Consider the following 17,718-nt stretch of genomic DNA (forward strand, 5'->3'; position numbering starts at 1 on the left):
AAATAAGGCCCCAAAATCCACTAGGTGCTCCTTTGCTTCTGAGGCCGGTGCTTCATTCCAGTAGCACGCTACGGCCACATGTGGGATATTTCCTAAAACTGCAGAAACTGGGCAACAAATATTGAGTTGCATTTCTCTGGTAAAACCTTCTGTGTTATAAAAAAAATTGTATTAAAAATTTATTTCTGCAAAAAAATATGAAATTTGTAAATTTCACCTCTACTTTGCTTTAATTCCTGTGAAATGTGTAAAGGGTTAAGACATTTTCTAAATGCTGTTTTGAATCCTTTGAGGGGTGAAGTTTTTAAAATGGGGTGACTTTTTGGGGGTTTCTAATATATAAGGCCCTCAAAACCACTTCACAACTGAACTGGCCCCTGTAAAAATGGCCTTTTGAAATTTTCTTGAAAATGTGAGAAATTGCTGCTAAAGTTCTAAGCCTTGTGAGGTCATAGAAAAATAAAAGGATGTTCAAAAAACGATGCCAATCTAAAGTAGACATATGGGGGATGTTAATTAGCAACAATTTTGTGTGGTATAACTGCCTGCCTTACAAGCAGATACATTTAAATTGAGAAAAATGCTAATTTTTGCAATTTTTCACTATATTTTCGTGTTTTTCACAATTAAATACTGAATGTATCGACCAAATTTTACCACTATCTTAAAGTCCAATGTGTCACGAGAAAACAATCTCAGAATCGCCCGGATAGGTGAAAGCATTTCAACGTTATTACCACATAAAGTGAAACATGTCAGATTTGAAAAATGAGGCTCTGTCAGGAAGGTCAAAAGTGGCTAAAGAGGGAAGGGGTTAATGCCCAACTGGGCGTGTTTTTACTTTTGACCAAGTGGGTGTTGTAAAGAAGTGTATGAGGCTGACCAATCAGTGACCAATCAGTGACATACACTTCTCATTGTTCCAGCCCAGCATGATCCACAGCACAGTGAGATTGTGCAGTAAAAGAAGCTGGGCTGGAACAATGAGAAGTGTATGTCACTGATTGGTCACTGATTGGTCAGCCTCATACACTTCTTTACAACACCCACTTGGTCAAAAGTAAAAACACACCCAGTTGGGCATTAAGAAACTAAATCTAAAATTGCTCATAACTTGCTCAAAAATGATCGTTTTTCAAAATAAAAACCACTGCTGTTATCTACATTCCAGCGCCGATCAGATTATGTAGGAGATAGGGCACTTATAATCTGGTGACAGAGCCTCTTTAAGTAGCTAACTGATTCACAGAATATAGAATTGCTAGTTATTCATTTGTAAAGTGCCCTTGGCTTCTGTGACCCTCTCCTGCTGTGACCATTGTATTAACAAAATATTTTTTGTTATTCTTGTTTTCCAAATTTATAATTTGATGTATTACAAAATCACATTTGAGTCCCAACCAATTTAATCTAAATGAATTAGGAAGGATGAATAATATGTAAAGGCCATGTGGCAACTACAGAGAGGGAATGCATGCCTATACCTCCGATAGCACATATCATCTATAATGAGCGCAGTGGAATTGTATTGGCCAAGCCCCCACTCCCCGGGGGCCTACCGGTTACTGAGGCGTACCGAGTTTGTACAAGTAGCAGACATCAGATTGTGTTATCTTTTGCAGTAAAGTCTTTGCTGCCTCAAAGTCAAAGTCTTCTTCTATGCTTCTTCTGCTTAGTTCATTGTCATCTATGGGAAAGTACGTGCTCTTCTGACTGCATAATAAGACATTAGAAAATACTGTCAGGAAAATTATATAGGAATGGATCCATCATCTTCACACATCAATTATACTCAATGTATTTGTGGTGACAACCTCAGCAAAACATACGCATCACTAATATAATCTTTGGAAGTGAATACCGCAGTGTGGATAGAATTTAAAACTGTAGGACAACTATATAGGTAAATGTACCCTTAACAACATTTAAATTAGTACCCTCCCATAGTCCTGATGATCATTCTCCCCCCAACCGTTGTAGTAGAGAAGGGCAGCATATCCTTGAGGCCGGTTCCTCCTTCCTTTATTGACCTCTGTGGACAGAAGGATTGCTACTGTATATAGGTTCACATTGCCCATAAGAAATTGGGACAGGGCAAACCTGTGCTGCCCACTTCCCTTTCAACGTAGACCCCACAGCATCCACAAGGTCTTCCAGAATTCACTTTGACCATATTTCTTACCCTTTGTCTGGTATATAGGGTTTCATCTTGCAGGTTTTTACAAATCCAACACTCCCAGTGGTTACATTTCTTCCTACAAACCACTCCATGCATTCAATATAAGTGGTGATTATTTCTATCATGTCTCCACTCTGATAGCTGATCTCATCCGGGGATTCACTTTCATTATTTGCTACGGCTTCCACCCAACCTGTAGATACTAACAGACATATTTATATAAGTAATGTCCATGGTCAACATTTTCATTCATAGAAAAAAAAGAGCAATATATACAGCTCATGCCTCGCATTCATAACACGGCGACATACATAGAGATAGTATTAGTAGCTGCATGCACAAAAAACCCCTATGAAATATGTTCATACCCCAAGAAGTCTGATCCAATTGCCTTAAAGAGGCTCTGTCACCAGATTTTGCAACCCCTATCTGCTATTGCATGTGATCGGCGCTGCAATGTAGATTACAGTAACGTTTTTATTTTTAAAAAACGAGCAGTTTTGGCCAAGTTATGACCGTTTTTGTATTTATGCAAATGAGGCTTGCAAAAGTCCAAGTGGGCGTGTTTAAAGTAAAAGTCCAACTGTGCGTACATCGGGGCGTTTTTACTACTTTTACTAGCTGGGCGTTCTGATGAGAAGTATCATCCACTTCTCTTCAGAACGCCCAGCTTCTGGCAGTGCAGACACACAGCGTGTTCTCGAGAGATCACGCTGTGACGTCACTCACAGGTCCTGCATCGTGTCGGACGAGCGAGGACACATCGGCACCAGAGGCTACAGTTGATTCTGCAGCAGCATCAGCGTTTGCAGGTAAGTCGATGTAGCTACTTACCTGCAAACGCTGATGCTGCTGCAGAATCAACTGTAACCTCTGGTGCCGATGTGGCCGACACGATGCAGGACCTGGGGCAGGAAGTGAGTGACGTCACAGCGTGATCTCTCGAGAACACGGCTGTGTCTGCACTGCCAGAAGCTGGGCGTTGTGAAGAGAAGTGGATGATACTTCTCGTCAGAACGCCCAGCTAGTAAAAGTAGTAAAAACACCCCGATGTACGCATATAATACACGCCCACTTGGACTTTTGCAAGCCTCATTTGCATAAATACAAAAATGGTCATAACTTGGCCAAAAATGCTCGTTTTTAAAAAATAAAAACGTTACTGTAATCTACATTGCAGCGCCTATCTGCTGCAATAGCAGATAGGGGTTGCAAAATCTGGTGACAGAGCCTCTTTAATATCACATAGGGAAAGGAAAGGCAGCAGTACTGGTGTTTTGTACAACCGTAGGCTATATACACTAATAGCTATAGCTCAAATTTAACCTTAGGTGTTTAAGACCTGGTTTAGCAAACAACACCCCTTTATCTAAGCCCCACCCCTTATTCAGGGGTTTAATTAGAAGGAAATGGACACCTGCCAGATATTGAAAATATGTTATTATTTTTACACAATGCCAGACTAGGGTACAGTACCTTGGGCCCACTAGAGGAAATTGACCCTCTATCAATACAGATCCTGCTGCTGTTCCTAAGTTTCAGTCCCCCTTTTTTATCTTTCCAAAATGGTCCAAAAAGACTTCTGTATGCAGATCGTTCTTAGAAAGTCTGAGATGCCCCCCTCCACTGCCCACCTATGGACCAGCACGAATGACTCATAGCACAGATGATCTCATCGGTGCTGGTCCATTGGAGGGCAGTGGAGGGTGTGTGTTTAAGACTTCCTAAGAACGCTCTAGAAAGGCAAATCTGAGACTGTAATGCCCATTTTGGAAAGATTTAAGCACAAGACCAGAATGCTGGAACAGGGCAGGATCGTTCAGGAGAAGGGCACCAGGTATATTGACTATACATTTGCAATGTGTAGTTAAATTTTTACTTTGACAGGAGGGTCACTTTAATTATATTACAATGAGGAGCAATAACCAAAAGATGATGTTTTGAACTTACCAATCTTATTTCCCAGTTCAGACCCAGCTATGCCTATGATATCAAAACCTAAATTAGTTTTTAGGAACCACCTAAAAAATAATAAAAATAGGGTTTATAGTATCATACAATCTACTAGACATTCACCATATTAGGTTCTATATAGGAATAACGCTGAATTAAACACTATACAAGCATGGAACGCCTCATTTAGGAATGTTTGGTGTATATCAATCATTCTCCCAACGTTACAGGAAAGAAAGAATAAAATGAAAAAAAGCAGCTACCTACTGATGGAATGGACATAGTGGCTCAAAGATAGTCTTCGTACTTAATGCTCTGTCATCAGTTGTGGAAGGATCCGCTTGTGTCCATCCGGTACTTGGATCAGCAACATCAGGACTGGACTGAATTATCTGCAAGGTACCATCGATAACCACAGCCTGCTGTATAGAATTGTCAGAACCAAGAACAAAGTACATCCCTACAGAAAGACAAGCATATATGCAATGTCAGAAATTAGTTTTTCTACACATTCAGGTTAAATTTTTTGGCTATAGGGGGCAGTTTTACTGTAGCTTGTGTAGTAAAAAATACTACTAACTGTGAATGGACTTGAGAAGTGAAAACCAATTGAGCTACAAAATGGGATCAGAGCAGTTGTCACTCCCCTTCCCCCACTCCTCCCGGCAGGTCATACAAAGCAGGGGGCAACCATGAGCACAGGAGATAACGGCTATCAGGATAGATAAAATAAGACAGATAATTAAATCTTTTCTCATTGATGGTTTTATCAGTTGTAGTTAAAATGAAAACTCCAGTGAACACCATAGTTTCCCTATTTTTCCTATTATTAAGGGAATTATTTCGACTCCACACTAGTAATCCCTTGGCTAACTGTTTGCTAAGCGGCAACCCAAATATGTCCAGGCTAAAGCCGTCCATGACCACACCCCATCATGCATCTGGATCTCCAATTTTGACTTAAAGGGTTTTTCAAAAAATAGTTTTCCGATCTTTAAAGTGGTCCACTCCCTAGATTCTCGGGCGAAGGAGCAATTCGCTCAACTTAAAGCTTTACTGAAATGAGTGACTTGACCTATTATAGTTTCTCAAGATATATTATTGAAAGTCTTACCAACCTTCTTCCATTAAAAGACTCTTGTAAATGAGACTTAGAAACCCTTCATTCAACAGTACTCGAATGCCAGCATCATCTTCTTCCGGAGAAGTCAGCCAAAAAGACTGGTCTAAAAATATGTTCTCCATGCAATGATTGAGGAATCCTGTGTGTAATGACAAAATACTGATTAAATATAAAGTAAAAAATATATAACACCCAAAATCCAACATATAGTAGTCAGCGCAAATCCACTAATGAGTCTGAAAATTGTGGTCACCACTGTATTGTTATGGAATTGCAAGTTGAGCGATTCCCCTAAGGCTGCTTGAGACTGCCGGGAGAGAGCGTGCAAATAAAACCGCAACCTCAAATCCGTCACAACTCTGATCAACAGAGTCTAAGGCTACTCTAAGGTTTTCGCCATGGCCGAACGCAAGGTGGGATGGTCTTTGCTGCCTAGAACCCAGTTTGCCTTAGAAGAGTTCAGTTTTGGATAAGAGGTGCAATGCAGGTAAACCTGAACAGGAACCAGCCAGCTGGAGGGTAAACAGAAAGTCCACAACAGGGCAAGTGGAAATCAGGTACAGCAGAGGTCAGAACCAGCCGGTAGCAGATAATTAAAAACTGTAAACAAGGGATAAACGAGAGACAAGCCGAGGTCAGTTTCTAAGAAGTCCAGAAGTCAGAAGTACAGGGAGTGTCAGAGCTTGATCAGAACACCAGAAGACTAGGAAAATTACAAGCAAAGACCAAGTGGGGGAAGCCAGATATAAATACAACCCCACACCTAATTGGAGAAAAGAGATAGGCTCTAAGTAAAACAGAACCGCCCAGAAGCTAGAACAGTAGTCATGGTGATCTTAAGGGAACAGGCATTTTCCTAACATGTATGTTGTCTACATCAATACTTCTCAATAATTTTCCATTTGGGCCTTACCATTGATCGAGTTCCAAAATTGATCTTAATTTATCTTTCATTTGTCTCCAGAACCCAGTAAAACATTAAAATAAGCACAAAATGCATCAGTTCTGTTCCTCAATCAGAGACTGGTGCCACCAGAAAAAATGCCTGTGCAAAATAAAATCACTTCTGTCAAATTTGCCTCCACGGCTGCACCTCACCAACAATTGAGGGGCGCCTCATCAGTAAAGGTGGACATAACCATTATACTAATCGAATCTGCGAAAGCGGCCGACCATTTAATGTGTACTAGATATTCGCCCAATGTTCGTTCGGGAGATGTCGGCAAAAAAAGGATCGGGCTTGTTGAATTTTAACATGCCTGATTCTTTTTTCTCAAAGCAGATAAGCAACCAGCAGAGGTGTCTGGCAGCGGCTTATTCCCCTCTCTCCATAGAGAACACATTCATGTGTATGGGGAGGTTGGAAAAAACAACTGTCGGTCGTCAGCTATTGCAAGTGTATGGCCACCTTAAGGCCCACCCCATAGTATAAGAAGCACTGGCCTACTTTATAGATATTGGGGGGATATACTAAGCATGGTGTACATGTACAGCAGTCATAATGTTGTGTAAAAAATAGGGACTCTGTGTGCCGTTGTATGGTGCCACCATACAGAGCTGTATTACAAAAATGTTCTAATAGGACATACCACAATTTGTTTAACTGTTGAATTCAGACATAACCTGACATAAGAAACCTCAGAGACATATGGAGGTAATACCCTCTGGTATGTGCATGAGTCCTAAGAAAGATTTAGTACAAGTACTATAGAATTTTGATTCAATTAATTTAAAGGGTTATTCCCATCTCAGACATTTATGGCATATTCTCAAGATATACCATAAATGTCAGATAAATGCGGGTCCCACCTCTGGCACTCACATCTATATCTAGAATGGGGGTCACCCGACCCCCGTTACGCCTAGTGAGGTGGCCACCGGCCGCTGATTCCAGGCAGGGACTATGTGGAAAGGGGGCCATGCATGCATGCGTGTCTCTCCATTATTTTATAAGGGAGTAATGGAAACAGCCAAGCCGACTCACCAGGCAGGATGGGGGTTGGATGGCCTCCGTTCTCGATATAAGTGTGGGTCCCAAAGACAGGATTCGCATCTATCTAACATTTATTCCATATATTGTTGATATGCCACAAATGTCTCAGGTGGGAATAATCCTGTAAAGGGACACTCCGGCAAAACTAAACTTTCCCAAACGAATACTCGTGTACCATTCTGGTATTCCATGTGTGAGTCTCTCACCTATTATTTTTCTTGCTGCTTCTATCTCTATATATCAGACTGGGATGGTTGCTTATCAGCAGTGTGAATCCGGCTCGGTAACGCGCTTTCTCTACTTGAGTCTATGGAGGTCTGAGATCTATGTGTCACCCATCACAGGCTTCAGCAGTTCCTGTACCACACTAGTTTTGCACAGTGGGGGACAGAAACTTCTATCATCAGCCACCACTGATACTCAGAAAGGTTTCTGTCACACAGGTATAATGTAGAAGAATATAGTGCAGCCTCCCTGTCTGTATACTTATGGTTTCTCAGCGTATTTGGGAGAATATAGAGAGAATGATGATTACAGTGTTCCCCAGCATGCAGGAATGGTATGGTCCTTAGCTGGTCATGTGATCCTGTGCTGAAGCATCATAGGATTTATAGCAAAGCAGAGAGGAAGAGAAAGCTGGGAAAATATAAGAATCAAGATGGAGGCTTTTTTAAAGCACAGACAAGGCAGCAGTGGAAAAAGTAAGTACAGTGTACATAAAAGACGTGTAGAGTGTGATATACAGTCAGGGGGGAAATGCAGACATGAAAAGTTGTGTTTCCACTGGAGGTCTTTGATAAAAAAATTATTATTATTTTTTTCTTTACCTAGGGAATAGTAGGTGGAAAATTTCCATATCTCTTCAAACGTTCTGAATGTCACAGTTATTAAGTCCTTATCACTCTCAATAGACAACAGGCGAGCCGAAAGCTCCTATAAAATAGAAACAGACAATATTTGATGAACTTTTATTTAACATCCTGTGTAAACTATAAATGAACTTAATTCTTGGTAAGTAAAGTTTAGGAAACCACCTGATAATCCACTAGCTGGAAAGGAGAAGTAGCAGCAGACTTAGAGTACTATTTAATAAATTTCACTAATAAAAAACAGATAACATTTTTAGGATAGCTGCTGTAACCCCACCAATCTGATTCAATTTGGTTCAGTGGAAAAACCCATCAATGTTGCATTGAAGAGTGCGACAGTACTCATAGGAAGAATATATGACGTTTTAGACAACTCATTGAAAATCTTTCCCGTTTTTTACCCTTGTTAGAGGCTTTTCGGTTTATATTATTTTAAACTTAAAAGGGCTATCTGCTTTGGACAATACGTTTTTATTAGAAGAACCTTCTAACTCTTTACAAGTTGGCCCTCTACTGGGACCCCCAGCGATCATCTGTAATCTGTAAAGGAATCCATCAGGAAGTGTTCAATTTCCCTGCAGTGCCACAATAGGAGAAAATAAGCATTACAGCAGTTCCCACTTAAAGAGGCTCTGTCACCAGATTTTGCAACCCCTATCTGCTATTGCAGCAGATCGGCGCTGCAATGTAGATTACAGTAAAGTTTTTATTTTTAAAAAACGAGCATTTTTGGCCAAGTTATGACCATTTTTGTATTTATGCAAATGAGGCTTGCAAAAGTACAACTGGGCGTGTTGAAAAGTAAAAGTACAACTGGGCGTGTATTATGTGCGTACATCGGGGCGTTTTTACTACTTTTACTAGCTGGGCGTTCTGACGAGAAGTATCATCCACTTCTCTTCAGAACGCCCAGCTTCTGACAGTGCAGACACAGCCGTGTTCTCGAGAGATCACGCTGTGACGTCACTCACAGGTCCTGCATCGTGTCGGACGAGCGAGGACACATCGGCACCAGAGGCTACAGATGATTCTGCAGCAGCATCGGCGTTTGCAGGTAAGTCGATGTAGCTACTTACCTGCAAACGCCGATGCTGCTGCAGAATCAACTGTAGCCTCTGGTGCCGATGTGTCCTCGCTCGCCTGACACGATGCAGGACCTGGGGAAGTGACGTCACAGCGTGATCTGCCAGAAGCTGGGCGTTCTGAAGAGAAGTGGATGATGCTACTCGTCAGAACGCCCAGCTAGTAAAAGGAGTAAAAACGCCCCGATGTACGCACATAATACACGCCCAGTTGTACTTTTACTGTAAACACGCCCAGTTGTACTTTTGCAAGCCTCATTTGCATAAATACAAAAATGGTCATAACTTGGCCAAAAATGCTTGTTTTTTAAAAATAAAAACGTTACTGTAATCTACATTGCAGCGCCGATCTGCTGCAATAGCAGATAGGGGCTGCAAAATCTGGTGACAGAGCCTCTTTAATTCAATGGGCTCTCTGTGTAATGCATCGTTGTGCTGATTCCTCCAGGGTGAGAGACAATATTTGCAGCTACTTGGATGAGGATACTGGACTGGGTTCTACTCTATTAAAACAGAATTTCCATTGTTTTTACACAAAAAGTAATTTAGATTGCCTAACGAACAGTTTCATTGCACACTATTTTCTAGGCTAAGTCCAAAAATTATAAGCACCTACAGTAGGGAGCTGGGGAGAACTTCAGAGCACCTTTCTCCACTTTATTAACATCTACTACTCTGCAAAACTTTTGATCTTTATGATGCACCTCTAACGTTTTCCCACTGGATTTCTCAGGGGAAGATGGCCACCATTACCCAGCACTAGTGTACATAATGCAGGTGCTTTAGACTTGGGTAAAAGTGATGACTTCTGTCTCCTTGATGTAATTTTCCATTAATGGTTGAAGAAATCAAAATCTCAAAAACACATTTTCCAAAATGAGTTGGCACCATATAAAACAGCAGATAACGTAGCTTTAGCCAATAATATTTGCCGCAAGCACTTCCAGTCTTGACAGCTGCCATTGTATCCCTCTCTTCAAGATTATTAAGTAGGAAGATATGAGAGGCCCCATCATAGAAACATCTGAACTCACGCAGAAGACTGCCGCCACCTCCTTGTTGTCATTCTCCAGTAGACGGAGTCTGTTCCTGAGCTCTTCTTGCAGTTGTGGATCAGGGACACCTCTTCGAACCATAACAAGATGGATGTTGAGATCTATGAGAAACGAGCATTGACTGTATTATCTGCAACATGTTATTTTTAGAAAAAATTCATCACAGGGGTTTTCCACTTTCTGACAACTGATGACCTATCCACTGGATCAGTCATCAGTATATGATCGGTGCGTGTCCGACACCCGGACCATGCAACGATCCGCCACTCCAGCTGCCTCTGGACGCCGGACGATGTTGACAGAAGCAGATGGCTCTGGTCAAAGAATAGCGGCTGAGCTTGCAGTGCTGCAGCTCTTCTCCTATTCAAGTGCATAGGAGCAGAGCTGCCGCTCTGCCGTACCACCGATATGCAGTGTTTGGAGCCATCTACTTCCGGCTCCATCTACTGCATACCGTTCCAAACATTCGGTGCACTGAGGCAGCTGGAGTTGAGGATCGGTGCGGGGTCCGGATGTCGGACACGCACCAATTATATAGTGATGACCTATTCGGTGGATAGGTCATCAGTTTTCGGAAAGTGGACAACCCCTTTAATAAGACAGGTTGAGATGGAGAATGATCTGGTGACTACTGACAATCTATTTAGGTTCTATACAATCCCAGATAATGGATTCCTTACCTGCATCCAAGAATGCATCTGCTATGGGGGCCCTGGGAAATGGGAGGGGGGGGGCAGACCGGTAAAGGTAAGATTTACCCAAATTTCCCTCCACGAGGCTCCTCCTATTCACAAGGGTTAAAGGTCTTGTCCTTTTATTCTACTTTGAGGGATGGCAAATGGGGTAGTGGAGGGCATCAAGCATCAGGCCCTCCTACTGCAAGGATGATGCATAAATCAGCCACAGCAGATGGCCCCAATTTCGTTTTTTTTGCTATGGGACTCCCATCGAGTGCGAGCTGCAGTCCACAGGAATATTATAATCATATGGCCGGATAGTTAGTTAAAATTGGGAAATTTGTGCTACAAAAAGTCCCACGAAGCCCCAGGCTAAGGACCAAGATTAAGTGTAACAAATAAGAACATCTGAAAGAGGGTAAATACTTTCTGAAATCACTGCAGCATATGAGTATATGTTTTTTTTAATTTTATGCATATCTTACTGCACTGGGTCTCTAGGTATTATACTATTATATACGATCAAGACACTATATTTGTCAGCATTTTACATTGTTTACCAGACTTACTGACTGTTGTGTCATATCAGGACCTGTGAAATACATTAATTTCCTGGCCAGTTTCCTTCCCTTAGAGGTTAATGACAAAAACACTTCCTTTTCTGTATAAATTAGTTCTCCTAATCTTGTGGGATGTAGCCGTGCAGATCTCTTATCACTGCAAGCTGAGCATGAATTTGTATATTTTGGGGGTATAGAGGGTACAGTGGTAGCCATTGCACATGGACCCTGGTGCCTGTGAGAGCTCAAAGGCCCCTTTGCCACAATGTATTATAAATTGCACATGGTAGGTGGGGACCCCTTTTACATTTTGCATTGGGGCCCCCGAAGTTTCAAAAAAGACCTTTGGCTCCTAATTGTAATTTCATATCAATCATTAAAGGGATATTACCATCATAGACATTTATGGCATATACACAGGATGTGCCGTAAATGTCTAATAGCTGTGGGTCCCACATTTGGGACCCTTACTTACCGTAGCTCAGAACAGGGGTCCCCGACCCCTGTCCCACCTCATTGCCTCGTTGTTATTTAGGTGCAGAATGTGGCTCCATTTACGACAAATTAATATGGGAGTTTCTGAATCTTGAATGGAGATAGGAGCGGGCCTCAGAGGTGGGACCCGTACTTATACATTTATGGCATATTTTGTTTATATGGCATAAAAATCTACGATGGGAATACCCTTTAAAGTGTGTTGTGCGGTGTTCAACCCATTAAGGCCGAGTACATGCACTGCCATTTACCCAATAAAAGTGGGAATCCACCAATACCAGTTTTAGGACATGTCTGATTTACATCTGACAAAGAGAAAATCTCTGTATTTCTTTGAAATGAAGTGAGGGACACTAGTGATATAATGGAAATATTGGCCAACTTTATACCCTGCACACATATAAAAGGCAAAATATCCACATGCAAATCTCAGTTTAATCCCAGTATATTACAAGTACCAAAAGTCCTCTGATGTATTTTGGCAACATTTTAATAATTTATTTTGTTGGTCTGGGTCAAAGGGGTTCCCCAGTTTAAATGTTCTTTTTTTTTTCATATATCCTATTAGGGAATTCTAAATTAATAGAGGGGGGTCCTCTGTTCAGGATGATCTTGGTGAACAGCTTATTGTCAAGGGACCCTTCTAACAATTATGGATTTTCATCTTAAGTTCCCTTTATCTTTAAAACACCAGGTCACCCCACAGAACATACCCTAAAAAATATTCCTTTATGGGAAAGTTCCTTTTTCTATGATCACTATGATGTATAAGTGATAGTCTAGAGGTGGAAGCTTCTACCAACGCCCAGGACATACGCCCTGCCAGACTTCTCCAAAAATAAATACCCCTGCTTACCTGCAACTTAGCAGCATTATCTAAGGGAGGTGTAGGAAACTCTAAATAATAGTTCTTGGTTCATTAGCGGTTTAGGCTGCTGCTGTCCATCCCTCATGCTTTACACTACAGCTCTACATGTTTAGACTGACTGTTCATGCGCAATTTCCCCAGGACATCAGTTTATGGAGAAATGATTTACATTACATTACAGCAGGTTATTACAAGCAACAAACTAGCAGTCAGAAAAATTAAATGATCAGGTAACTGGCGCACACTGAGGCTAAGAAACAGAAGCTTCCAAATTTATGGATAAGAAAATCTTTACCTGATACCAAAGCATCTCTTTGATCAGGGATTTTTTCCGACCTATCTTTAAAGCAATCATTAATGTGAATGAAATCTGGAACTGAAGAGGCAGCTGTAAAGAAAAATGTTAGACTTGGTAAGACATCTTCTAAGATGGTGGAACTCATTTAATGTATCTGCTCAGTCACATGGTATTAATATTAGTAGTGGAAAGATACGTTCTATACACAGAGCCGCCATCAGGGAAAAAGGGCTGGTACTACCATCAGGGACCCGATGACAAAGATTTAAAAAAAGAGGGCCACCCGCCGCCGCATGTAACTTTAGTATCTTGTGAAACTTTTTAGCAGAGCCCCAGCAGTAGTTATTTAGGATAAAGGAACGGGCCCAGTATCAGAAGCAGGAGCGGTAAGTACATAGGGGACTGGTCTGGGGTCTGAATTTTTTGAGGGTGCTGCTCTGAATTAATTTTGGCATGTGGTCTGGGTCGACGCAGGTGATGTGAGTGTGCCATCTGTGAGGAGGAGACAAAGACTTTGGTGATTGATTGGGCTTTGTACATGCAGGAGGTACAGTGCAATGATTTTTTTTTCAATGTCCCCCCCCCCTACAATCTCACAGAGCTCCTGCCCAACTGTCGTCCCCCCCAACCCTCCACAGAGCCCCTGACTGCTTGCGTCTTCCCCGGCCCGCCTACCACCCCACCTACTTTCTATTCTTCCAGTTCTCTCCAACCACCCGAAAGAGTCCTGCCACCTAGTCTCTACCCCTTGCCCCCTGAAAGAGAGGGCACAGAACAAGCGCAGTATAGTGTAGGCCCGGCATGACTGGGTTAGCAGGGAATAGAGGTTTAAGCCAGGTCAATTTTAGGTAAGTCAGGGCAAGGTCAGGTCAGGGAGGGGTAGCAGGAGGGGGAGCTAGAGAGAAGGTATTGGTTAATAAGAAGTAAGAAACTGGCCCCCTTCTCTCTTTGTTTGTGTCTTTTTCTTATGCAGGAGGAAAGAAGCAGCAGCTCATTCAGACCAGCAACAGCCCACCCGTCCTGTGGTTTGAGCATCTTGGTGTCCGGGTGAGGGCTTTTCATCTCCATCTTCCTGCCATGACAGCCTGCATTAGGGAGATCTTTCAGGGCACTTTCAAAAGAGCCGTTTGTTGGAAAGGGGGCCGCCTGCTGGTGGATTTTGGATTGTAACGGAACGGTGGTCTTCCCCACAGGGATAGTTCCCGGGGGACTGGGGTTAAAAGTGTGCAGTACCTGCGACATATTTGTCAACCTCCCGAGTCGGAGCGGTGCGGCTGGGGGGGGGGCAATTTTCTGGTACTATGCAACAAGGTGCCCTAATAGACCTCCCTAGGAGTAGTTATTGTTGCTATGTGTGTGTATATATATTGTGAATGCTTACATGTTTTGAGATATACAGTATATATGTTTGTTTTGTGTTTATATATGGTTATTTACAAATGGTTGTAATTTAATAAAGAGGCTGTTGTGGCCATAAATTTCCACTGTCACTCAGCGTGTCTGTCTATTGCTTCATGAAAGTTTGGGGCTTACAGGGGAAGGGGTGGTGTGGGAGATAGGTAGAACTCATATTCGGTATGACTCGGAAATACCCTTAGTCAAGAGTCCCTGACCCCCTATTGTCTCTGCCCTGCCCCTCCACAGGTTGTTTCTTACCCCTGACTCCCCTCCCGCCACGTTCTGTTGCCCCTCCAGTAATGATGGGAGGCGGTAGGCTCAGACTCCTTGGCTGTAGGGGGCTTAGAATTTCCTGATGGCGGCCATGATTATACACACTCATCACATGTGAGTCCATATGTGTTACTGCTGTAGTGACACTGTAGATTTGGGCAGAGTTTTCCCACAATCTCATTGTAGGTAATACGACAAAAGAGTGAGACACACAACTGCTCAATATCTTCGCTCTATCATTCCGTTTTCTCCCTTTTTTCTTTGAGACGCATTTAAAAGGGTTGTCCAGTTTCAGCAAATGAATGTTATGTTTTGTATAATTAAAAGTTATACAATTTTCCAATATACCTTCTGTATTAATTCTTTCGAGTTTTCAAGATCTCTGCTTGTTGTTAATAAGTAAGAACATTTACTTCCAGTGGATAAAATTCTGTCCATGGTCATGTGATGGCCACACTGGTGCACGGCTCGTTACAATTTGTGTATCAGAGCTGTGTCTTCTAAGGATCCCTGCACCTGTGTGTCCATCACATGACCATGGACAGAATTGTATCAACTGGAAGTAAACAGGAAATGTTCCTACTGAATAACAACAAGCAGAGATCATGAAAACTGCGAGGAATTAATACAGAAAGTATATTGGAAAATTGTATAACTTTTAATTATAAAAAAAAAGATAACATTAAAGGGTAACTAAACTTTTAGAAAACTTCTGACATCGGTGTGGGTCCGCGCACAGAGACCTCCACCGATTGTGGAAGCGAAGCGGCAGAAGCGCTCAGGTGAGCGCTGAGCCGCTTCATTTCTGATCGGCTTTTCTCGGAAAGCCGAGCAGTTGGTGTACGGGCCCATAGACTTTCTACTGAGTCCTTACACCAATTACTCGGCTTTCCGAGAAAACCGATCAGCGAAGAAGCGGCTCAGCACTCACCAGAGTGCTTCTGTCACTTCGTTTTAGCGAACGGTGGGGGTCTCAGTGCTCGAACCCCCACCAATCAAAACTTCTGACATGTCACTAAGACATGTCAGAAGTTTTTTAAAAGTTTAATAACTCTTTAATTTGATAAAACCAGACATCCCCATTTAGGCAAAGAGGTGGGACCCTTGTGGAATGGTGTACAACATTTGACTACAGGGGTTGTCTCATAACAACCCATGTACATATGCCCCATTAGGGTGTCTGGACTTTATATCTGACAGATGCCCTAAGAAAAACCGGCCAGCCGGTGCTACTGCACACACTGAGTGGCGTCTTGATCTCCTGAGTGCACTTTGTACGTTAGTTTTCCATCCCACTTGGCTGATTGGCCAATCAGGATTACATGACCGTGTCCACAGCACCTAAGTAATGTGAATACAGCCACATGTCCGGCTCGATTAGCATACAGACATTTGTTAGGGTGTATTCAGACATTGCAATTGAGGTGCAGTAAAAATCACTTTCGAAAACCGCATGCGTTTTTACCATGGTTTGATGTGTTACATTGCGGTTAAAAATGCATGCAGTTTTCGTGTGTGTATTTTACATTCGGTTTTAACCGCACCTACACCTCCGATGCTGGAAAATTTCAGTTCTGAAGACTGCAGATTTGTGAATGCAGCTCTGAAGTATAATACAGGATGTAACTCAGGATAAACAAAATAAATAATGTAATGCATTTATAAAGTGAATGAACTTTTTTATGTAGATTAATTCCATAACTAAAATGGTGATTAAAGGTGAACATATACTGTGTATGCAGTCATCAAAAAGTAAAGCTCAAGAAGGTTCACACAGAGCTTGTTCTCCCACATCCAACAGTATTTTCTTATCAGGAGCAGAAAAACAAAAACAAAGTTGTGTCAGCTAAACTGAACCTAAGCAGATGTCCTATAGTCTGGCAGCCATGCAGAATATGCTGTTATTACAGGACAGAAGCCAATAAATTCTGCCCTATCTGCACAGCCCGTACAGATGTTTCTATACAATCTAATCATGAACAGCCCAGTCCCATTGCTTATTTTTAAAACACAGTTGGCAAAAAATACATTCCCACAATTTACCCCAAACCATGGATGGATTTCTAGATTGAAAGCTCCTTGTATATGAACTGTTATAAAAAGTCTAAGATTCATACATCCATAAAACCCACTGCTGCAAGTGCCCAATTAGTGTTAGCAATGGAGTGGCCCACATGGAAGATTTAGAGGGATTACATGTATACACAATGGGATGGGTTTATCAATATTCAAGCGCTATGTAAAACCTCATATCATTAGAAATCGTCATTAAAGGGGTTTTACAGAATATAACCATAATTGTATGATTGGTGGAGGTACCAACCCACGGACACCCACCGATCAACAGAATAAAGGCGCAGTGGCGCTAGATGAAGTGCCGCAGCCCCTTCCCTGCAGTACCAGCACAGCAACATCCATATGAGTGTGGCTCTCCCTAGTACGGCAGCTCAACCAGGTTCAGCCCATTCATTGAAGCGCCGCTTCCCCTTTCTTCTGCTAACTGGTGGGACCCCCGGCGATCATACCATGATCACCTATCCTAAGGAAAGGCCATAAATGTTATATCCTGGAAAACCCCTTTCGCAGCTGATTGAGCCGGAGGGGCAGAGTGCTCTGAAGAACGTTGCAGCTCCTTCCTTCTAGTTATTGTGACGATCAGAGTGCTGGAACTACCGTCAATGAGAACTTTCTATGACATATTACAAGTTTTTTTTTACCTGTACATAATTGCAGGTGTCTCATGAAAACCAATGTAAATTTTTCGTTTTTGACTGGAGTTTAAAAGGGGTATTGGACAGACTATTGGAATTTTTGGATTGTTGTATAGCGGATTTACTTATCAGAATTAGAAGACGTAGTGCATACTTTTTAAAAAAAAATGTTGTCTATGATTTT

General features: G+C 42.0%; 1 protein-coding gene across 1 annotated transcript in view; it reads right to left on the minus strand.

Annotated features, from left to right (window-relative positions):
* SH3TC1 (SH3 domain and tetratricopeptide repeats 1) overlaps nt 1-17,718 on the minus strand; it is a 56,327-nt gene that overhangs the window by 33,928 nt on the left and 4,681 nt on the right. The window contains exons 3-10 of the mRNA XM_075857560.1: nt 13,150-13,242; nt 10,234-10,355; nt 8,076-8,181; nt 5,251-5,394; nt 4,400-4,592; nt 4,130-4,200; nt 2,183-2,381; nt 1,577-1,713 (exon numbers count right to left, since the gene is read on the minus strand). Coding sequence (XP_075713675.1) covers nt 1,577-1,713; nt 2,183-2,381; nt 4,130-4,200; nt 4,400-4,592; nt 5,251-5,394; nt 8,076-8,181; nt 10,234-10,355; nt 13,150-13,242 — 1,065 coding nt within the window. The remainder of the gene's footprint in view (nt 1-1,576; nt 1,714-2,182; nt 2,382-4,129; nt 4,201-4,399; nt 4,593-5,250; nt 5,395-8,075; nt 8,182-10,233; nt 10,356-13,149; nt 13,243-17,718) is intronic.

The sequence above is a fragment of the Rhinoderma darwinii genome, chromosome 1, assembly GCF_050947455.1.
Source record: "Rhinoderma darwinii isolate aRhiDar2 chromosome 1, aRhiDar2.hap1, whole genome shotgun sequence".
Taxonomy (NCBI): domain Eukaryota; kingdom Metazoa; phylum Chordata; class Amphibia; order Anura; family Rhinodermatidae; genus Rhinoderma; species Rhinoderma darwinii.